The sequence below is a fragment of the Lichenostomus cassidix genome, chromosome 18, assembly GCF_008360975.1.
Source record: "Lichenostomus cassidix isolate B80296 chromosome 18, HeHo_3.0, whole genome shotgun sequence".
Taxonomy (NCBI): domain Eukaryota; kingdom Metazoa; phylum Chordata; class Aves; order Passeriformes; family Meliphagidae; genus Lichenostomus; species Lichenostomus cassidix.
This window is the reverse complement of record NC_139498.1, coordinates 8,512,366-8,536,564: the sequence shown is the minus strand read 5'-3', so window position 1 is coordinate 8,536,564 and position 24,199 is coordinate 8,512,366. Positions and strand designations below refer to the sequence as shown.

Genomic DNA, 24,199 nt, shown 5'->3' with positions numbered 1-24,199 from the left:
CTGTGACATGGACAGCGAGGGCAGAGGGGAGGCTGGGCATGGAGGGTGCAGGTCAGGGGGAAAGACAGACCAGAGACACAGGCCAGGGCTCATCTCAGGCTGCCCTGCACTCTAAACTATTTCCAATAAAGAAATGAAATAAGAAATGAAATATGAAATGAAATGAAAGCAAGTAAAGTAATCGCTTGACATTGTTATAATGCAATTATTTTGCCAAGCTTCTACTACTGAACCTACTTTTGCTTTTCCCCTTCTCTCCTCACCCAGCACTGTTCTTCCCAAGAAGACAGTTTTGCCCTCTTTGCTGTCTTTTGCCCTAAAACCAGACACTAATTCTGAAGATGTTTTCAACTCATTCTACTGCACAGCTAAGATCCAACCAATTAATTACGTTTGCCATTGGCACCGAGTCAAGCTCTCTCCAAAGAAAAAGCAAATTATTCCCTTTAAGCATCTTTCAGAATAAAAAAAAATTAAAAGTTGCTAAATTTTATCAGATCATGTGTTTCACTTCAACCATCCAGAACTGTGAAACTCTCACCTTCTTCAATCACATGTATTTTTACATATTTTCCATTTAAATTCCACATGAACTAGACCTAACTGTTATATCTGGCAAATTAAATACTCTTCACTGTCTATGAGAAAAGCTTAATTTCATTAACTCACACTCCTATGCTGGAGCGAAGCTTCCGGATATCTTTGGATCTTTTGATCTCTTCTTTACAGAGATTGAACAACTTCACTGGGAATGGATGGCTGAAAATGAGAAAGGAAAAAAAAAAAAAAAGATGAGCAGTAAGTTTCAGTAGAATTTCAAAGACATTTAATGATTGTCAGGATGCCAAACTAACACTCAAAGGCAAGGAAAGACACACTGCAGGGTGGTTTGTGCTTCTCCCCAGCAGCTCAGGAGAGTTTGGCCACCAGGTTTCTGGGCCTTTCATTTTTTAACAAGGGAGGGAAGAAATTATGACTAATTATTTACATTGCTACTATCTGTGTGCTGAGGAGTGAACTCCTTTTAGCCAAACAGTTCAGTCCATGCAGGATAACTGCCCTGCCATGGCTTGTGTTTACAATAGTGTGGTATGATCAGAAATACTATGTCAGGAATTGCATTATCCCACAGCCAAACAGCAGTTACTTAGTCTGTGTATCATCATGGTCATTCCCTAAGGTCTCCAACCAAACCTTACATAAAAGGGGATGAATGTTGTTCTTAACCACTCCACCATTTCACAGCTCAAATTCCTGCACTGATTCCAGACAACGTAATTAAACACAGGGCTCACAGTTCTATTACGTGTACAAGCCATGAAGCCATCTTTAAATATATTTAGCAAATTCTTCTCTTTTTCCACATAGTCTGGGAAACGTGATTCTCACAGCTCTTTCCCAGACGCTCATGCAAACACAAGTACTGTCAGTTATTCCAAGGATCTATTAAAGAGAAGGAAAGAGGGACTAATGCTTTTATTTCAGTTCAAATTATTTAATCTTTTACTTGCTACACTCAAGGCTGAAGTGCCATAGATGCAAAAGAAACTATTTCATATTTGTCTAGTGAGCACACTTACTTCTAGGCTGTGTATTTTGGAAACCTCACCGCATTGTGTATGGAAAGCAGAAAGCAAAAATAGTAACATTCATTTTCTGTTACCACAATTCACAGCTGTGGATAAAAACTACTGAAGAAAGCTGGGTACTGTCATCAGTTGAAGGGCAGAACATTTAAAATGTTTATAGGAGTGCCAAGATGTTTTGTTAAGGTAATGTGCCTTGTTTTGTAGAGTTTTCCAGACAAGAGGTAGTGGTTTTTAATGACTTTTAAAAAATTTGTAACAAAGTCCTAGCATATACTGGCAAATAGTGACCTGTTTAAAAAAACTGAAAAACAAACTATGGTAAATAAAAGTGAAACATTCTACACATGGTGGGAGCAACAGACATCTGCATGAATGAGTCTGTGTGTGCCTACAGACATGGATTTGTCTGGGTTGGTCAGGGAAGAGCTCTCTGAATGCTGAGGTATGTTTTGTCTTACCTTGGTGGAATTTCTCCTCCTCCCACCCCAATTACACAAAGACCCTGTGTAGACAGCTAATTACAATCCCTGCAGTGCATGCCTGGCTCTCAGTCCAGGCCAGGCACTACAGTGAATTAGGTGAGATTTAGACTGGCTGAACAGCAGGGACATCGCTGAGAAGTGCAGCAACAAAGAGACCAATTGGAACAAGAGCATCTGGAATAAATTTAAAACATGGAAACTCATGAGCAGCGTTTTGTGTTTAAACCAGATGCACTTTCCTTTCTGTCAGTTGCCAATTCTACATTTGTAATAACCAAACCTAACCTATGTGTGATCTCAAATGACTCAAATAGCTTGGCCTCTGAAAAGGAAATTGAGAAAATTCCTTCTCCTGTGTGGGCTTTGTGCCAGCAGGAACAGTGTCAGCACTGGGGAGGAGGGATCAGCCTGAGGTGTCCCACATTCTGCAATCTGAGCACACGTGGGATGCCAAAGGAGCTGCTTTCCCTCCTCCAGGTGAGCTGGGTGTCAGCAGTGTCACTGCCATCGCTGGGGTGGCCATGGAACAGCCACCAGCCACTGCCAGCTCTCTGCTTTATGGCTGTTTATTTGAGAGCAGTAAAACTGCTTAAAAAAATAATCCACGGGAGGATGGACACAGGGAAATCATCAGCTGGGGATCAGTGGGACACACACTTTCTTAAAGCACTGCAAGATCACCAGAAAAAAACCAGGGAGAATAAATGGATGCCTCTGTTGAAAGTGTAAACTACATATATGTAAGAAAGAGAAATGCCACTTGAGAGGCTGAGGAAACACCTCAAGCTGACTGGGATAATGGTACTTTTAACCCAGAGCAGTTCTCTAGTGCCATTCATTGTGGAGTGATACAAAGCATTCCTGTCAGCACAAGGGAGGGGAACATCTCGTGCTGGACAAGCAGGTTTATGTCACCTTAGGACAGGGAGGAAATAACAGCCTGCAGTATGCCAGACAGCTCTCTTTTCCCACTACAGCTCAACCTAAGCCAAGCACAGCAGAGAAGCCAGTTGTGAAAGCCTTTTGATGGCCCTGGTGACACTAAAGCTGATTCATTTCCAGCCCCACAGGACAGTATTTACCCCACACTCCTCATCCCTGCTGGGCAGTTCCACACATGGCAAATCCACCTCAGTTGAGCACAAGCATTCCAACCAGAAGAGTGAAGCAGAAACACCCAGGGGCTCACTTGTCATTTTGCACAGAGATCACACACCAGCCACACAGAGCTTCCCAAACACTGAGATACAGCTGCAAAACTAAATCAGAAGTGCTGAACGTTCTATTCTAAACTCTGGGTGTGAAAAAACAGAAAAATGCCTGGCAGGTTCCACCTGTGCAGGGCAGGAGTGACACCCTGTGGCAACCAGTTTTAACTGGAACACTCACGAGGGTCAAACTGATCCTGCTCCTAATCCTGGTTAAATTAAGCACAGTTGGATATTACTCGCTCTGCACTGCTGATGTTTTATAAGAAAAAAAGAGTGTGGGATAGTGCAGAGTTTCCACTTCAAACTTCAAAATGCATTTGCAAATACTTTTTTATAATGCAACAGTTGCCTGTTTGGTGGCTGGTTTGGGTATAATCCTGATACCAGACATCCTACATCCCAACTGAAACCCCATTTGGCTCAATGTGTTAAAAAATTAGGGAAGGAAATTAAATGGGAGCCAAACACCCCAAGGAGAAAGACAAGCATGTATCTCAGCTCTCTAAGTTCAGGCACACTCTATATAAAACCACATGACACTGCAGGCACACATGGCCTTTCCATGCCACCAAGCAGTGTCTCCATTTTCCCACTCAGCCTGTGCTGTTCTTATACATTTTCATGTAGGCTGCTCTGGAAAGGGAGTAAATGGTTCTGTTTGAGACCAGACCCAAGGTCAGATTTTTCTACTCAAAAAGGAGTAGGTGGTATCCAACAGCAGAGGCCTTGGAGCCAGGATCAGTGAATCCATCCCTTATTGCACCCAAAGGACACTCACCAGAGTAACAAAATGCAAATATTGCATGAAATGGAATTTTGGGCTCACCCATCCACACACAGGCATTCACCTGGCTCCCTGTGAAGTACCCAGGTAACTCACCTGTGCTCCCCTCTGGGCCAGAAGGCATCAACATTACCAAAATCTGACACAGGTAGGAACTAAACTCTGCACCTTTTTAGCTGTCTTCCAATTCCCCACAGTTCTGCCCTTCCTGGGCTCTGTATGGCAACAAGTTCTGCACTCCAAGCCAGCACTTCACTCCCTTGACCTGAGCATGATCCACTTGGCTGCTTCATTATTAATTTTCTTTTTTGGTTTCATCATCAAACTGGAGGCAAATACATCTGGATAAACTTTAAAATCCTTCCCCTTATAATAGCCCTGGATTTTATTTCAGGTCTTTTACACAAAGCATCACAATGGCACCACAGGGTTGAGTCTGAGTCACTCACACAGCAAAGGCCTGATGCCACCACATGGTTTCTGTTCAGTGATGTGGGACATGGGAGACAAGACTTTAACTGGAATTTCCACCCATAATCTCTAGCCTTGCCCAGCAGGGATGATTGGTGCCTGTGTGGAAGCCCCAGATCACAGGCATGATTACCAACCTGAACAAGTAATATTCACTCCATCTGTCCCTGATTCACTTTAAATTCCCATCCAAAGGACTGCCAAATGCAATTTAAGAAATATTATCTAAAACCACACTTCAAGAGAAGAGTAGAATCTATCAAAACTTTTAGAACGGCGAAGGCTTTTCAGATTTATCTGCTGTGAACAATTCTTGAATCAACAGATTCCCAATCCAGTATGTGTGCTTGCAGGATCCATGTTGCACAATTCTGCAAATACCTGCAGATGAGCCAAGATGCTGTCTGGGTGAGCTTGTGGAATAGATTTTAGTATTACTGGAATTAAAATCATTCTATTCTGAAACATCTGCAAAACCCCATGATTTCACATTGGAATATCTCACCCATGTTTATCCATTCCTACAATGAATACTTTCCACAAGACTGAACTCTGGGTGGAAGAGCTGGGACATGTCTGTTTTATTATTCTTATTAGAATCTTAATTAACCTCTTTGGAGCTATTTCCATTAAGCAAAGCAGTGGAACTGGGGAAGCCATAGCTTTTGGGCACAGAGAATTCTGCAGCACCACACAAGGACACTGCCAGTGCTTAAGGCTCCCAGTACAGCAAGGAATGTACTCCAAACAGCAGGAATTTAGGCAGCTGGAAAAAGAAAGATCTGACACTGGTCCAAGTCTGCCAGGTGAAACATGCAAATTGCATTTGATTTGTGTCCTGGTTGTCAAACAATGAACAAGTAACCAACTTTGAGACAGATATGAGAGTCAAAGATTTTATCATGACCTTTTTAAGGCTGTTTGTCCCCATTGTCCCACTTGAGGAAAATTAAAGCACTGCAATATACACTCACATTCAGAGCCCTGTGCACCCCCAGAGCAACACCCAGCAGCAGCCAGGGCAAAATTTAAGAGTCCTGTTGCACAGTGGAAAAACTCAAGAGACTTCCAGCAACTTACTTTTCTTGCTCAGTGAACATATCAAAACAGCCATTTGCCAGCATCTGGTCCAGCATTGTCAGGAGAGGAACAGACACCCTGAGGAAAGAAAATGATTCAACAAGGTAAATACACCTCTTGGCATACAGACATATACTATTTTTAATCAGAAGCAAAGAAAGAAACTTCCTATGTACCTACACATATGGAAATTAGAACTCTGATTTACACAGAGGAGGGTTGCTCAGTAACTTGTGTGTTTTGGCTGAACCATCCTTTTGGCTGAGAGGGGACATTCCCTTCCAGCCAAAAGGAAGAAACCTAATTAACAACACACCTGCTTTATATACCATTGACAGTATTAGAAAATATTAATCTATTTTCTAGAATACAAACAATGTATTCCACAGAGTGTATCAGAATTACAGCATCAAATGAACCAACACAAGGGTCAGCTGGAATAAGCATTTGAGCACTTGAGACAAGAAACAACATAAGAATACAACAAGGGGGAATGGCTTCAAACTGAAAGAGAGTAGGTTTAGATGGGATATTGGGAAGAAATTCCAATTTCTTAGACAGGGCTTAGAGCAACCTGGGATGGTGGAAAGTGTCCCTGCTCATGGCAGGGGGTTGGAATGGGATGAGCTTTGAGTCCCTTCCAACCCAAACCATTCTATGGTTTTAAAACCTGACTACTCAAAATATTTTGCCATCACTCCTTGGTTATACATTTTACCACAGGTCCTGCTCTACCAACAGCTCTATTAAAGCACAAACACATGTGCCTTGGGCATTGCCCATCTTAGCAGATTTCAACAGATGTGCCACACTGACTTCCACAAGCTGCTGAAGGGGAAAAAGCCAAGGAAACCATTACCGGTCATTGCGCAGGTTGTCCTCAAAGACCTTCAGCAGCGTCTCACAAAAACTGCCCAAAGCACTGGGATCACTCTGGATTTTCTTCATGTAGTCAAACAGGCTCTGGGCAGAGTATCTGAGCTGCAACAGAAGGAACCTCCAGTGAAGGTCAGGGCAAAACCCAGTGCCACACACAAGCACAGGATTGCTGCAGGATTGCCCTGAGCCTCCCCAGCTGGGAAGCACAGCTGCAGTGGGAACAACCCTTCAAACAGCAGCCAGGTGGATAGATCATTAACATCACTCAACAGGACCATGGCTGTTTTACCTTCATTAAACCATTTTCAAGAAAAGTTGTGGTGGTTTTTTTTCCTTTTCAAATTTACCACTACAGGAAAAAAGACCACATTAAAGGTTCACTGTTTTCTTTCTCTCAAAATAAAACATCCTCAAACCACTATGATTATCCTGCTTCACTTCAAACAATAATACTGTTATGACTCTGAAGGTGAAAGAGCACACCAGGACTTCACCAGGTAATAGTCATTAAACAGCTGATGGAACTGAACCATGCAGACAATCTCTTGGGCCACACAAACCACCATCAAAGTCAGGTTAAAAATTAAACACAACTCCGAAATAATGACTGCTGGTTTAACTTTATGAAGCTGATCAGCCTGCTTAGGAAGATGGCAGAGGAGGGAGCAGTGCTGCTGTTCAAGGCTCAGCTGGACACAGCCCTGGGGATCTGTGCTCCCCAGCTAACTGCACTCTGCAAACAAGGGACAAGGGCTACAACATCACTGCCAATGCTGAGAGTTTCCACTTCTGAGAGATGATGGAATTTTAGTTTCTGGCATGATCTTTTAAAATTAATTATCAATAAATAAAAATAATAACAAAAATTAATTTATTTCTCTTAAGGAAGAGAAGAAATATTTGTTTGCCTTTTTGGGGGGGGTTACAGAAACTACCTCAGAGGAAAATATCAAGAATAAACATAATGAGATTCCTGAACCCTCCTGACTCTGATGTGAGGATTATCCATCCTGCCAGGCCTTGGTCACATTGCCTGGGGAAGGGGGTGGTGGCTGGGAAGGGCAGGTGGCTCAGTTCTGCAGCATCAGCTTCCTTCAGTTCAGGCTGCAAGTGTTAACAGCCTGGTAGTCAGGGGAGATTTTCTTTCTGAAGCTCATACAGAGAATTTTGAAGGCTCATTGAAAGGTGCCACCAGTCCCTCAGAGGACTGACCATTTTATCAAGGAAAGAAAATAAAATATTGGATGAGTATGAGACATGTCACAAGTGTCTTCTCAAAAGCTAATGAGAGGAATCTCTATTTAAACATTTTATCTAACAAACCTCGTATCAGTAACATTTATGGGTGCATCAGTACACAAGAACAAGAAACAATTTAGCCTTGACTCAAAACTCTGAACTGTTTCCCCAAAGCTTTAGCCTACGTGCAAACAGCACAGCACAGCAATCCTGGGAAGCAGCACAGTCTGCAACCTTAACAATTTGTTCTCTACTGAAACATCCTGGGCAATGCAGGAGCAGAAATATTTCTTGAAAAAGGTCAAGTAATTTAGAGAAATTATTCAGTTATTCAGAGTTTCAAAATGACAGTCAAATCTCAGTAAAATCTGTACAAGGCAGCTACACTGAACTGACCCCAGTGTGGTTCTTCCACACTCCTAAAGCAACACTGGTGTGTGTCCAGCATAAACTGGGTCCTGACACTGAAAAAATACGAAATTGTAAGAGAGATTTCCCAAAAATTTTAAACCTGCTTAATTATTATATACTACTCTTCAAAACAATCTGTGCATTTAAGACCATTTAAAGAAGACAAAATATGTCTTAACACCCTCCATGAGCAGAGATCAACAATGAGCAGAAGAAAGTCCATTTCACAAAAACAAAACCCAATGAAAAGGTGTCATTTTCTCTCCTATTTCTTTTGTCTCTTAAACTACCTCACAGATCTCACATCATTTTTTGAAGGAAGCCAAATGACTCAGTGCTTTCCCTGCAGATCCAAATGACTTGAAAAGGCAAGAAAGGGCATGAAAGAAAATGGCAACAAGCACAGCTCCAGGCAGGGTACTCCAGAGCTTTGCCAAACCAAGGCAGAGCAGCAGGATATCAGAAACAGTGGAGAATGAGGACAGCAAGTAATTAAACAATACAAAAGTACAGGTGTGGACAATCCATCATTTAAAAATGGGACATTTTCCCAATAGGGAGCATAGACCATAGGAACCGCACTGGAAGAAACTCCAGCACAACAAGGTGACATGACATGAACAGGTTAAATCCCTGTTTCCTCCTCAGGTGAACTCCTTTTGTCCCAGACTCAGTATCAGAGCTATAATCTTAACTGCTCCTGAGTATTTGCAGAGAAGAGTATTTCCAAATGTCTTCCTCATCTATGCAGAACACAAATTCACACTACATCAAATGTGTGACATTTACCTTTCCCTGGGGTTCCACATGGACTGGGAAAGGAAATTAGGAGGTTAATGGGTTGGAACTGGGACAACTTTGGATACAAATTTAAGAGGAGGCCTGAGAATGACCTTGTTCCTATGAAACAGTAAAAACAGGGTTTGCCAAGGCCTGACTCTCCCAACATTGAAGCCAAGAGCAGATCCTGCAGCGACAGGCAATGCATGATAGAGAGCACTGTTCAAAGGCACTGTTCACCTGATGATAGAATTCAAGTCCTAAAGATTTAACCTCCTGAACCAGAGGACAAGTATGAGGAAGTTTGGCTCCAGGAAGCCACGAGGCACTAGCAGCTCTGGGCAGGTGCATGGTGTGGTTTCTACACAAACCTTTGTCAAACTTTTCCTACTCAGCTTGTTGCAAAACAGAGCTCAAGTACTTCTAACACCAGTCTTCAGGCAACAGGTGGGACTGATTTAGTCAAAAAGAACTAGCTTAGGCATCCAGTTTGTAACAGAGCATCTGTTACATCCAAAATCTCAGTGATTAAGGTGCCCAATCCACGTACAGGTTCTGGTTTGTACTTTGCAGCAGTACCTTGGACAGACCTGCTGAAAATCCAGTGGGATGTGATGAGAAAGGAAGAGCCTGTCCAGGACATGTGCAGTGGGTGGACTGACCCCAGCCAGTCCCTGTCCCATCTAACTAACCTCCTTGCAGCCCCAGGTTTCCCAACAAAATTCAGTCTCTCCACCTAAGGCACCTCCAGTGGAAGCCCCATGAGGAGCTCCTGGGAAAGCCCAGACTCAGCCAGATGTCCCAAAAACTGCTCAACACTCCTGTTTTCCAAGCAGCACTTGGACAGGGCTGGACCTTTTCAGAGCCTGTAATGTGCAGCAGAAACCACATCATGCTCAATAAATAACACCAGGTTTGGATCATTTCTAATCCTGACACATTCACAGCACTGGAGTGGCACTAGCTTGTTTTCACTGTAACTTCAGAAAAAATTGTGTAGCATTTAATATTAGCCCAAGTGAAGCCATGTCCCCCTTGTTTTACCTGCAACACTCCCTTAATAAATCAAATCTTTGCAGGCCAATAACTCTGAGACTCAGAGTGCCATTTCAGACTAGTGATACTTTACATGAAGTAGGAATATCATAATTCACACTATTTTTTTTCTTTAAAATAAAAAATTATTTGGAATTATTCCCAAGTGTATTTTGATCAAGAACTGTCAACTAGGGAACAGGATTTTGGGCCTGTTTCTTCCATCCAAATATGCATTGATTGGCATACAATTTGTCCCAGAAACCAGATGTTTTAGAATATAATCTACTAATATCCAAACATTTTAATTTATGAGATCTAACACAGTAACACAGCTCTGGTACTGCCTGGGAGGAACTTTAGGAGTTCAGAATATGTTGTTCCTTTTCTTTGTTTTTTTTAAAGGCTTTACTTACAATTTCTATACCATTTTGAAATGCAATTTTCACTCTTTAGGGGGGAAGTGGAGTCACAGGACATTCTGTGCTTCCACAAAATTTTGAATGTAATGTAGTTCAACAATAATGAAATTATATCAAAATTATATGCTGACCCCTGCAACTGCAGGGTTTGTGCACTGGAGAAAGACCAGCATTGTACAGTGCTGATCTCCACAGACTGAGGGGTTTTATGCAGCCATAAGAAATACGCATCACTGTGGGCCAGATGTATAATTAGAAGATTCTTTTACACAGAGAAAGTGCCCTTTGAACCATGGCAATGGAGCAGAGTGCCAAATCCCACAGGGAGTGACATCTTCTGTTTTTCCAGATTATTTCCAACGCTTGAGCTACAATTCTTCCAGCAGCCCCACTGCCACCAAAACACTTCAGAGACCCCACACGGCTCATTCCAGAAAATCTCTTTAAAAAGCCAAACAAAGAGCTACTCTTGCTAAATATACTGCAGAGCAATTTTAGCTGCAGCAGAACAGCCACTGACCACGGAATTACAACAGAGCCTTTCTCCTGCTAATTCCCTGAGATGGCTAAAAGACAAACTGACATTTGAACTCAGATTATCTCACAGTATATACAGGAATCTTTTTTCTAACTTCCATGTCCATGTGTGGATGTGCACAGATATTTTTTGAGAGAGGGAAGAAAGTCACAAGAACATGCACATCATTGCAAGAACACATATTTGAATAATCTTTTTCCTTCATCCAACATTTTAAAAATCTCCTTTCATATGGATTTAATAGGAATGTTCTTAATATTTTCTATTAATGTTTTAAATCAGTCCCTGGATATTCAGCAAAGAATGCTACAGGCTTTGACTGAGTGGTTTGAACACAAGTCATTATAAGAGACATTAATTCTAATTTCTACATCACATTTTAGATATCAAACATAATTCACCCCACACATATACTCCCCAGTGTAAATACCCTCCCTAGCCTTTCCAGCTGACTCAAAAGAGAATTAGGTCATCTTCTTTCTAAAGCCCCCAAGAATATTTTAGCCAGAACAAGCCTTTAGTGTTGAAGAAAGCTGGAGGGTCACAGAAAAGTTAACATTTCACAATCACAGTTTGAAAACAGTGCAGAAGGTTTCCCTTAACACACTGCCAGATGGTAACAAGGGAAGGGAGCTCCATGTAACTGAGCTGTTTCCACTTTTCATAACTAAGTGCAACAACCAAGACTTTAAAAAAAATTAAAATATTGAATAAGAATTTTCCTCTGACCCCAGTTAGCAGCCAGAATGTCTGTTTCTCCAAAACTTTCCTCCTTTTTATACTTAGACAAATAACTTTGGTTTTGGTGGAGCCTGCTATAATTAACTGTGTTTGACTGAATGCTGAATTTCATGGGCATGTTTGCTATTAAGGAAATCTGTTAAGAGTTACATTGTCTATCTGATAATTACTGTCACAAACCAATACACATTGTTTCCAAATTTTTGAAAAGCTGTTGCCATATAATTAGTTGCCATTTTAGAAACATTAAAATGCTCTAAATTGGTTTAAAACCAAGAGACTGCACAGACACCAAATACTCTGCACGTCAATCCCAAAGGCTCACAGACATCTCTTGATGCCAAGAGCAGAACCCACAGCAGCAGGCAAAAAAACATCACTTGGGCACATTGTGACTGCCAAATGGAAGCCACAGGAGACAAGTTCCAGGTGACTTTAACTCCTCCTTCCTGTGACCCAGCAGGAGCTGTTCCCCCTCCACAAAAACTCTCTTTCCCAACACTTTTCACTTTCCTACCCACTTTCTTAATTTGAGATGGAAATCTTAATTAGAAACACTCTTAACCACTGTTGGAGTGAAGACTCCTCCTGTTACAGGACCACTGGGATTTGAAGATCTGACAATTCAAAATATTCTGTTACTGGTCTGATATTTCTCTGTGGTGTCATATTGAACCGTGTCCTTACCCCAGCAGTTAATTTCTTATATTTTACATCTTTGGCTACAACAAATCAAAAAACATGATAAGCCAAATATCTGGAAACCAAGAATTCTGAAACTACCAATGCAAGTTGTAATATAAGAACAGAAGGATACACTAAATTAATAGAAAAGCAGGGAAAAACTTAGCAGCCTAGCAGACTGCCAAAGCCAGTGATAAAAATACTGTTCATAACAGAAGAAAGAAATAATGATTGCAAAGTTCAGTGGATTGAGACAGATATTTGAATGATATTTCTTTGCAATGGAACTTCTGGCATCTCACTGGTATTTTAGTAGAAAGTGTATCAAAAATAATAAAAAAAATAAACCTGTGCATAACTCCTACTGACAACTAATAGTTAGCACCTTGCATCAGGTGACAAATGAATTGGCTTTCACCTCATTTGAGAAGAGCAACCCCCAGGCACTGAGCTGAGGGGCTCTGCTGAGGGTCAGCAAAGGGCTGGAACTGTCAGGTTCTGCCAGGCCAGGACAGGAGAAGCAAAGCACCCTCACTCCTTGCTCCCTGCGTGCTCAGCAAGTCAAGATAATCATACTTTTAAAAATGCAAAACTAGAAGCCCATCAGATTTAAAACCACAACTGGACTTCCTGAAAAAGCCCTCTGCTCTGAATTCTGTCTGCAGCCCTGTCTGCAGTGTCCTGCCAGGCAGCAAAGCCCCAGCATGCTCTCACCGTGGTCTCTGTCAGTCCCCCCACAGACACAGAGAGCCCCAGCAGCACGTAGTACTGGTAGGCTGGCAAGCCCAGCAGCTGTGTGATCCGAGGGAAAGCTTCTGATGCTGCATTCCAGTTCAGCGTCTCCTTCTCGGACCTGCGGGAAGGGGAAGGAGAAGAATCAGCTTGGATGGGTGCACTGCTTTTCTTCTGTCCACACTGCTAGGATGGCTCCTCCACACCAGTGAGGAAGGTCTCTGAATTACCTACATATCAAATTAAACATTGGTCTTAGAGCATACAGGAGAAAATTCAAATCAAAACTTCAGCCACTGCTAGTAAAGTGAAGGAATCTTCCAGTCCTTGCTCTGATCCAGGTAAGATTTGAACAGCAGATCCTTTTCCCTACATCAGTAGCGATGCACTTTTGCCTACATTCAGGACACAAGTTTCTTTCTGGAGTTTCATTCTGTGTTCTGTCCTACCACCAGCAGCCCAACAACTGATCCAAAGACAGACTTATCCCAGGAAAGTCCAACACATCCCCTCCACCACAGCTGATCAGCAAGCCTCACAGACAGAGCACTTGCAGTCACAGCAGGCTGAGGTTCTCCCAAACACAGAGCTGGATGCTCCTCACTCCCATAAGGTACTATAATCACCATTCAGGAATGAGTTGTTCTCACTCTTGCTTTAACTAAAAAGTCCATCTTGAAAAACTACTGAACTAGAGTTTGGTTAAAACAATACAATTCATTAAAAACTATCATTATCATCAATCAATGTTTTCCAGTTGAGGAAAAAAATATGCTCATGCATACTCATAGGACAATTCAATGAAATCCTCACAAACAGCACCAAATATTCCTCCACACACACACTGGGCATTTGGGCACAAAAATTACATCAGGTTGCTTGGTTTAAATTTAACTGTGTGCATTTACCTTTTTTTCCCACTGGTTTAGGATATTTCTCAATATCTTACCTTGGAAATATCCTCTCTAGGTCTTCTCGATGAGGGATGTGAGGAACTGGAGGATGGTCAAAGTGTAAAAGAGTGAGGAACACAGATCCTGCATGAGCTCGAAATTTATCTATTTTTTCAGCTGACTGTTGAGCCAGCCAGCACATAATCTGCTTGCAGCTATAAAGAAGAAAACAATTAATCAGAAAATTTAAGCAGTAGAATGTGTATTTAGATTTAAATTATTTCAATTAAATAAATTAGAATGATCCTCCTAGGAAAGTTTTCTGACTTCACTCTTCAGAATGAACCTGAATGTGATTTAAGACATTCACATGGTGACAGAATCTCAGGGCTTTATCATCCACAGATCAATCAATCAAAACCCAGCATGATACTAATGTTACAGAGTATTTTATCCACCTTTTAACATATTGCTCCACCTTTCATCCAAAAACATAACAAAGTGCTCTATGGCTTGGCTGAACTGCTACATTTCAGATGGAAATAGAGCAGGAACTTTGAGAAAAAGCACATATTGAAGTAGAAACCCACACATGTAGCAGAGGACAAAGTCTCTCCTAAATCTCATATATCCCAAATAAATCACTTCAATTCTGGTTAGTTTTTAACAATATCCTATTTTGTCTATGTTCATAACTCAACTCTCAGCTACAACACTGTGTCCCACAAGGCCCTTTACCCCTTCAGAAAGGGCCACTAATGACAGTAAAGCCAGCTAAAATTCCTTCAGCTACACCAAGGCCCAGAATATTTAGAACATGGGATCCAGCTGGCAGGAATGCTTTTCTCAGTTCCACGTGGATGATCTGTGTATACAACAGTTCAATGGGAGGAAGCCCCTGAAAATGGGCACCAGTGAGCAGAGTATTCTTAGCAAATCCAGTGCTTTTCTTCTAGAGTATCCTTCAACATTTGGGATTTTTTAAAATTAAAAAGTAAACCATGTATATGTTGAGCTAACCATTGGCACACTCTGTCCACAAACCAAACCACTATTAGGAAAGTTTTGCTGCAGCTCAAGCTGTGCTTAAAAAATGGTAATTATTATTAATTTTGTTATTATTAGGAGTACTGTATAATGAAATTAAAAATTAGGAGCTCAGTGTAAATTACTTTTCTTTATTTCCATACTAATAATTCTGAAATGAAACGAATACAAACTCATGCTCAGATTTGATCACATTCCAAATTAATGATGTGATGCTCTGGATAAGCAGGCAGGTTTGCTTTCTGCTGAAGTGAACAATAGTGGCAAGCAGCACAGAAGTGGCAGGTTGAGCCCAAATCCCACAGCTGGGCTGTATTTCCAAGGTGGGATTGCCACCCTCAGGTTCTTTCAGCAAGGTCAGTCCCTCTGAAAACCAGATGCAACATCCTCCCCACCTGTGTGGGCTTGACACACTTCTGTTGAAGTTCTGTCACACTCAATAAAGGAGTGAGCACAGAGTGTGCAAAGCACTGCACTGCTGTATGGCCTGGAATGTAGTTCTAAGAGATAAGACACAGAAACAGCACATTACATACATGTTGGCATTAATGAGCTCTGCCTCGTTCTGCACCAGCAGCAGTGTCACTTCCATCAGGCTGGTCATAGCAGCTTCACGCACCCTGGTGAGACACAGAGAGATCAGAGCAGCTACACCACTGCTGGTTTAAATAAATACATCCGTTGGGTTAAGACACTGGCAAAAATTCACAATAACAACAGCAATGACCTCTGAGAGCAGCTACTGTGTTTTGGGAGGACAAGGAGTGTACAGCTGCCCTCCCAGCCCCATTCCCTGAGACAAAGATCACCACAGTCACTCCAGCTGCCAGGCAAGGTTACCTTACTCCAGCCAGATCTCATCAGGCTTATTCTTTAATGTTAAAACTGATAATGATTAGTAATATTTAATGTGCAAGTAGATGTATTCAAACTTAAGTGCTTTCCCTGCTTCAAATTGTTTTCTGGAAACGCCAACCCACATTTTGGCATTCAGATATTTAACACTGTTAAGAGTGTCATATTGTATGAATTTTCAAGCTTAATATTTCCAACATTAAAAAAAAGTTGGGACTCAGAGTGGTTTAAGTCTCTATGCTCAATAATAATTTTATTATAAGTTTGACTGAAGTAATATTAAGTTGAGCTTGAAGTGAGTCTTATCTAGATAATCATGATCTGCTACCTTCAAAATGTCTGAGTGCAGTATAAAAAAATTAAAAGAAGTGTAATTTCAATTTAAAAAAAAAAATCAATATGCTTGTTTTAAACCACATTTTGTCAATCCACAAGGTGTTAAAAGTGGTTTCTTCCTTAAGACATGGGCAATACCATGGCAGATGATCAGTGACCCTGCACAAGACCCAGCATGTGCATCACACTGGTAACTCACAGTAATGTCATCCTTTCTCAGTAATAATTTTTTTAAAAAGGAAAAGAAAAAAAACTTGAAAAGGTAGAGCAACCTTCTATGAAAAGAAATACTCCTCCTCCTAATTTCCCAAACAACTTGAAAATAGTTGCAGATACAGTCTAAAACTGGGCGGGACATTTGTTATAATGGTAAAAAAGGTAAATTACATCACTTTTTCCAAAGCAGTTTAAAACAAGTTTGGCAGTCTTTCATCAAGGTTATGTTATACTAGTTTTTTGTATAGTATCTGACTTAGATATTCATGTCTGACACATGTAGACAGATCAGACATGCCCCAGCAAACAATCTGTCAAAAGAAAGGTAAAGTTTGCATATGGAGAGTAAAGTTGGTGAAACTTTCCCACGATTCTATTAAAGAAAGACAAAAATTACACACCAAAGACAAGGTCTATCCAGAAAAATGGCATTTCTCCCCATATCTTTCCATCTTATTCAATGGTTTAGAAGAAACAGAATGAGAAAGCATTGATATTTGAGAAGCCACAAAAGCCTTCAGCAGCCAACAATTTGCCATGAGAAAGGATTCCCCCTCCCCCTCTGATTTGCATGTTTCTTGACTTGATTTTGGCTAGAATTGCCCAAAGAAGCTAAAAAAAAAAAAAAGTCTGGTGCTCAAAGCACATTTGAATTTTAATGGATGTCGGGAATTTAATTTCCTCAGGATTTCTTTGAAAGTTCTACTTTGTTTTGTTTTGAAATGAAGACACAGACAGACAAAGGATAAACAACAGTTGTGGGGAACAGCAGTGGGAGCTCTCAGATGTGGAAGTTAAGTTGAATACCTAATTTCACTTAGCCAGGTCCTCATCTACTGCAGTATCTCACCTGGCTTTGAAAGCACAAAGCTCAGTATGTCATTTTCTCTGCCTCCCCACCCTGTATTATTGCTCTTACATTTTCTGTCAGCTGCCACCTGCCCTCTCTTGTGTTAGAGACACATCCACCTCCCTCCTGCTCCTCTGCCAGCAGGGAAAGCCAAGCTCCTTCCTTGTGCAAGCTGGAATGACCTGCTCCTGATCCTCACTAGTCTGCATCCTCGCTTCCTCTTCTAAGTTGAAGATGTCAAGCACCTCCTGAGCTCTGATTTCTTGCCCTGGGTTACTATTTCCCTGCTGTATGACAATTTTACCAGCTGAAGAGCTGGGTACCCCTTCAGAAAACAGGGGAAATCCAACACACAAACCCTAACTAAGGCTGAGAGCAGTCTGGATTATTTGCCCCGTGAACTTGTCCAACACGTTTGTAAATATTGCAGTGAAGTGCTCAAGGGACAAAGCTCACCAATTAAAGAAGTGCCCAATGGTAACATGGCACAAAGTTATCTTTCTTCTGCTTTGTGCTGTGGAACTGACACTTCCCTTGCTGTGCAAAGACAGAGAAGCTATTTATAATGATTGCAGCCCAGGCTGAAACTGGTGAGATCTCACACTGCCAGGGTCTCACAGAGCACAACCAGCAAGGGTTGACTGTGTTGTCACTGTTCCTGGCTGATGATTGCTGATAAGAAACAATCCAGCATGGGACAAACTACAAAAAAAGCACAGTCACAACCTTTCTCCCTACACAAGACAAGAGGTGGTTACAGAGTGTGTTGCAGTAGCTCCCATTCCACATGTTATTACAAATGTACTTCACAGCTCCTGCCCCATTCAAGCCTAATGAGGACTCCTGGAAAGGAGAATGGCACTGCATTTCATTTTTTTCTTTTTTCCTTTTTTAAAAGCAAACCTGGGGCTACCAAATGAAATAATGACCCTGAAGTAGGACAGAGCTCTAACAGGACATAACAAATCTGAGCCTAACCAAAAAGGTTCCACCCTGACACGATGCCTGCAGGGCAGCACTTGGCCAGGACTGGCAGGCTGTGGCTGCTGCAGCTGAGCACTGCCACTCTCCTGTTCACACACCACTGCTGGAAACACCCTCCAAGCAAGAGGAGAGTGACTGAAAGCACTTATTTCATACAAATACTGCACAGATATGATTGAAACACACCAAACACTCCAAGTGAGTGAGTCAGTGCTGTTAGACAAGAACTTCTTCAATAAACTGGGAAAATAACAAAGTGTTTTCAACCAGCAAAATTATTTCTTACCAGTACTTTCCAGGCACTTGGCCCTTCCTGCCTGGAATGTAACAAAAGCAGAGCCAGAGACTAGATCTGAACTATCAATAGGTTGTTAATTTGCAATCCTGAACACACATCTCTGTACCTTGAGACACTTCATGCAGCTGCCAGACAGGTCAAATCCATGTACTGTACCACATCATTACCACACAAACAGTATCACCCACATGTCAAATAAGGCTGATACTTTGTATCTGAAAGCAACATATATCTGCATACTTTCAAATTTAAATTATGGATTAAGACAATAAAATTAGGTGGCCTTTTCAAAACAAGCATTTTACTCAAAATCAACTCCCAACAAATAAAAGACAACTAAAATTACTTTATCACATTCATTTACATAGTTTATGGCTTCTCTGCACAAGGAGTGAGTGGTACTGCTCTGAGGCTTCTACACAGCATCAAAACTGTTGTGTATTTTAAATCTGCAGATACTGGATTTATTCCTGAATTAGGATAATTTAATTCTAATTAATTTAATCATTTTTATTTACAAGTAGTACTTCAGGCTGGGCATATTTGTGCTCATAAATACATGCAGAAAAATACCCTGACAAGAGTATGTTTGGTTTTTAAGATCTGTATTTCATGTGGTTTTCTAGCCTGTGTAATTCTACAGGATAACACAAATAACATGAGCTCTTCATGATCTCTCCTGTTCAAAGAGAATGGGAGAAGGAGAATTTCCAATCAGTGAGTGATGACACATCCCCAGTTAGAGCTTCTTTGGAAATGAAACACAAACCCAAAGAAGGACACGAGACTTTATAGTGCTTTGGGTCATGAATTTAGAAATTGCCTTTCCAGATCACCCTTTACTGAAGGAATACAGAACATTCAGAGGAATGCAGTATTATACACTGAATTTTCTTTTTATATTAGGGAGACCTTGAAGACTGAAGAATGACACAAAAATATGACTGCTATAGACTTACTATTGCTAAGATCTTATTAATCTTACCAAGTTTATTAAACTTATTATTTTATTAATCTACCTATTCTACAGATTTCACACCAGCAGACATATTCCTATAGAGTTATGATTTATTCTTGCTGTCTCACAGCTGAAATCACTGAAACCCTAAACTTACAGAAGATTCGGTGATGCTGCAGCCCAGCTTACAAAGTTTTTGTCCCTCTCAGTCACCAACACGTTATGCAGCTGCTCCCTCTCCTGGCAAAAAATCCCCACAACAGGAATGTACAGCAGGAGAACTCAGTAGGACCAAGTGTGTTATTTCAAAGAAAGAGAAGTAATGTTTCAAATCCCTGTTGTGCCACTGAATACATCCCTGGTATTTACTAAAAGAAACTAACGTCACCTACAGAACCAGAAAAAGGCTGAACTTTGCTTTTGGATACAACAACCCCCATATTCCCAACTTCTGTGGAAGGACAACCCAAACTTGTCAGCCTTGCCTTTCACTTTTTACCTCTCTTCCCACCATGCATTCCTACCTCACTCCTGCCTAGGCTCCAATCTCCAAAGGCTTGGAGCTCTTGTTTCTAGGAGGTTTTGAAAGCACATCAGGTTTTCATCAGACACCCAACCTGCCCTCCCTTCAGCCCCAGCCTGTGGCACCTACCATCCTCCCACGTCGCCCCGGCTGTCGGTGGTGTAGTCTGTCACCCCCGTGAGCAGCGTCGCGTAAATCTCATCAACGTTATCCCTGCAGACAAATTCCTCCCGGGATCCATCTCCCTTCACACCCACCGTCTGGCAAACCCTGAGCAAGAGGAAAAGAAGGGATGGGAGGCAAAATCGTAACACTAGCAAGGAGAAGCGTTAAGATCAAGCTTTGGTATGTTGCTTATGAAAATTCCCAAAACCTGCAACATCTGCTGCTGATGGAATGAGGAATATTTCTGAGCCCCCTGTGCTGTATTTGACCTGAGCATTTCTGAGCAGTGTTTGGGATCAAAGACACACTGGCAAAGCTGAGATCTCAGCAGGGAAGCAGATTGCTTTCAGATCTGTGACACTACAAAAAGGAACATGCTTCAATATGTCTCTGAACTCTCCTTAGAATGAAGTCAGAAAGAAGAGCAAAGGGCCACCACAATGTGCACTGAACCTGATATTAAACTTCTTTACCTTGAAGACATGGGTTTTTTGCAGTGTAACAACTAAAGAGCATAAAATATACATGTATACTCTTAACTCTAACTGCACTGTGACATTCAACATAGAAAATATTTCTGTGTACTTAAGAAGATTGAATTTGTTCAAAGAAACTGTACTTTTTATTTAAAGATTGTGGAAACAACATATATTCTTCCTCCTCAGTAAAGCTCATTAAACTGCAGCCCATGAGAAAGACAACCACTAAAATATACTCTAGGTAGTCAGTTAACTGATAAAAACTGACAGCACCATCAGAGCTGTACCCCATAGTCAGGTGTGTGATAATCCCCTGAATCAAAAGTAAATTGAGCAATGGAGATGCAGATACTCTAAAGCTATGTGTGTTTCTCACACTATAACTGATTTCAAGACTCATGCTCCCAGCAGAAAGACCAGGAAAAAGCTCCTACAGAGAAAATTAAAATTAGACAAAAGCAGAGATGAGAAACATACTTTGCAATTGCTATTAAGGCATCTCTTCTGGATTCAGCAAAGCTCACATCTTCAGGGGAAATTCGGGTAACTTTTCTTAAACCTTCCAAAACCTGAAAAAATATGAAGATTGAGATATATAAATCCAAAGCAATTTTTATGAGGTTAAATTTAGGTATCATATTAAAATGTGTTCAATGAACCAAGCAGGCAACAGAGTTTGGATTCTCACCAGGACTGGCCAGCACACATTTCTGCTCCTTTGGACCAATGGCCCATAGCAAAGGGATAATTCAACCTCTGGCTTTTCCATTAACACTACTAAAGCAAGACTAAACATTAATTATCAGAAACTACGGCAAGCTCAATGCATGATGATTTTCTGTACATTAGCATTCAAACCCCTTTGACAAAGACCTTTAATTATGAACATTATTATTTATTTGATTGCTGTCACAGGTTTCACTCCAAATGCCTTGTGCCCTCTTCTCATTACAATGATCCTATTTTCTCACCTGTTGGAGCCTGCCCTTCAGCAGAAACCTTGGAAGGGCCCCAAGAGCTCGTGAAAAGCCACAGCGAATCATTTCCTCTGTGTTCTGTAGTTCTGAAACGTACTGTGTCACCAGCTCATCTAGAAAAAATACAATTGCAGAGTGAAAAGCAGCTACCACATCGTTATAATTTCGTATTTGGCTATGGAAAAAAAATAAGGGAAAGATCCCCTAAACAAAGCAGCTAGAAAATGTAATTTGTTAAACTAAAAATGCAGAATATCTTTAATTTCCTACAGGAAAAGGATAAAAACGTCAAGATGTTCACCTTTACGTGAATGAATTCATATTTTCTGTCTAAAAATCTGACTTTATATTTAGACTAATCCTATTATTTCAGAGAGAGAAAAGAAAGTTCTCAATTTTAGAGAGTTATCATGTTTTAGAAATCCAAATAGTAAGTATAAGCACAAATTTCTCTGTAAGCACAGGGGAGCAAGTTCTTTTATATTTATAGGTCATCATTTCCCATCACTGGACAAGTATTCTGTGTTAAGAAGGAGATCTGGTTTGTTAAGGACAATTATTTTACAGTGCTCCCTTAGAAAACTCTCGGCTAGAGTCTTGTTTTAGCACACACAGATAATTTCAGAATGTTTTTCCTAGAAAGACAGAAATAGAGTTGTGTGTTTTGGAGGAGGAAGCTCAAGAAGTGCCCCCTTTGTTTCTGTGTGCTGGCACAGGCCACAGCAGGGACAGTGGCTCTACAAACAGTAGCACTGTTAAAAGGCACAAGAATAAACTCAGCTGGGCACTCACCAAACATGTAAAGTGATACAAAGGAGAAAATGGGGGTAGACAGCAAAAAAAAATAGAAAAAGTCAGGAATAGGTACACATTTCTGCTGCTGTCTTTATCTCAGACTTACAGACAATACCTCCTTTAGAAAAACAAGATACTCCAGAAAAGCTTCTCCAAGACAGCTGCAATAAACACAGCTCTGACTCAGAAAGGAGCAAGGTGGTCTTATCAATATCTTTACTGGAGAGACACTTTTTAATCCTCAAAGAGAAAGAACCAGAGATCCTGGCAAGATTACATAATTGTGCCACTGCTTACTGTAATCTAAGGTTTAAATGATTGAGCAATATTTGCTAGAGGAAGAAAGAAGAGTTGCCATAAGAAACTCCCCATTCATCATAATTCATGAGTGTTTTTTTCAAACCCCAATGCAATGGACAGGCCTCAACTTGTCCCTCCCATCAGGGACCCTGGCCAGAGGTGAGCAACACCTTCAGATAAGCACATCTATCATTTAAAACTTTCCAAACCACTGGGGTGTAAGACAGAGTCCTGAGGCCATAGGAAGACACAGTGTTTGCTGTGACAGCAAGAAGATCTTAAACAGTGATGCTGTGACAGTCTCCATTTGATGGATGTAAATTTAAGACTGACATTTTAGCCAAATGACACAGCACCTAGCAAACAAGCAGCTCTTTACTTACAGCCACTTCTTAATTATGGTGGAAAGTGTAATGCAAATGTTAATATTCTTCTAAGAGCCTTCAGCTTTATAAACCAGCAGGGCCTATGAAGTGTCTACAATATTAATTCCACACAACCCATGCAGAAAGAATATTAAAAGAGAAAGTCAGCAAAACCAAACCAGAACACACTGAGACAGAAAAAATAAAACTAAGAGAAGGTCAAAACAGAGGCAAAAGTAGTGATTGAATGAAACTGCAGCTTCATAGAGACAGATTCAGAATGTCAAATTGCTGAAGTACCTTCGATTCGTGTTATCATTTTAATCATCAAACTACAGTAAAATGCTGGTTAAACTTCACCAAAAGTTTGGGTGTTTTTTCTAATTCCCTAGCTCATGCTTAACTGAGTTATCTAAGGCACCTGCACTGTTGCTGAATGTCTTCTGCACTGAGCTTCCACTCATACTTGCATCCATCACATGAGGATTTCAATCCCACAATAGACAGGCATGAAATATAAGTTTCATTGGCACAGAGATAAAATACACCTTTTTTCCTTTTAAAAGATGCTTGCATGTGTAATGGCACTTCTGTTAGCATGAGTGGAGGAGGGTCCAGTGCAGTCAAGGCCAAATAAAAGGTTACTCAAGACAGAGCTGACCAGAGGATTTTCTAGAACAGAAGAATTCTCAACTCACAATTCTATTTCAAAAAGTCTGATGAAAAATTTTATCTATATCTACAAATTTGACTTAATTGTGTCCCTAAACCATCATGGCCACATTACCATGGTTCCTTCAAGGACAAGCCAGATGAAAAGTTAACCTAAAATCCAGGAAAAAAGAATTAGGCTTCAGAGGGATCTAAATGAGTACAGCAACACCAACTGCAGCCATCTACTGTCTGTGCTTCCAGCAGATCCCTTCTCCTTCCTTACTTGGTCATCCAGCTGACTTTTCCAGTCCACTGTTACAGAAACTTGAAACTTCATCCTTACATCAAATTTGACCTATCAACTTTTCAACTCATTTTTAGCCTGTTTGCTTTGACTCAGCATTGCCTCCTCCTGCCCTTCATGTT

General features: G+C 40.9%; 1 protein-coding gene across 2 annotated transcripts in view; it reads right to left on the bottom strand.

Moving 5' to 3' along the window:
• Positions 1-24,199, bottom strand: part of TBCD (tubulin folding cofactor D) — a 115,908-nt gene that overhangs the window by 7,101 nt on the left and 84,608 nt on the right. For both annotated transcript variants that reach the window (XM_085077925.1, XM_085077924.1), the window contains exons 28-36: positions 21,654-21,772; positions 21,160-21,251; positions 20,168-20,308; positions 15,555-15,638; positions 14,028-14,186; positions 13,061-13,199; positions 6,477-6,598; positions 5,618-5,695; positions 670-759 (exon numbers count right to left, since the gene is read on the bottom strand). In XM_085077925.1, the coding sequence (XP_084934051.1) occupies positions 670-759; positions 5,618-5,695; positions 6,477-6,598; positions 13,061-13,199; positions 14,028-14,186; positions 15,555-15,638; positions 20,168-20,308; positions 21,160-21,251; positions 21,654-21,772 (1,024 nt within the window). The remainder of the gene's footprint in view (positions 1-669; positions 760-5,617; positions 5,696-6,476; positions 6,599-13,060; positions 13,200-14,027; positions 14,187-15,554; positions 15,639-20,167; positions 20,309-21,159; positions 21,252-21,653; positions 21,773-24,199) is intronic.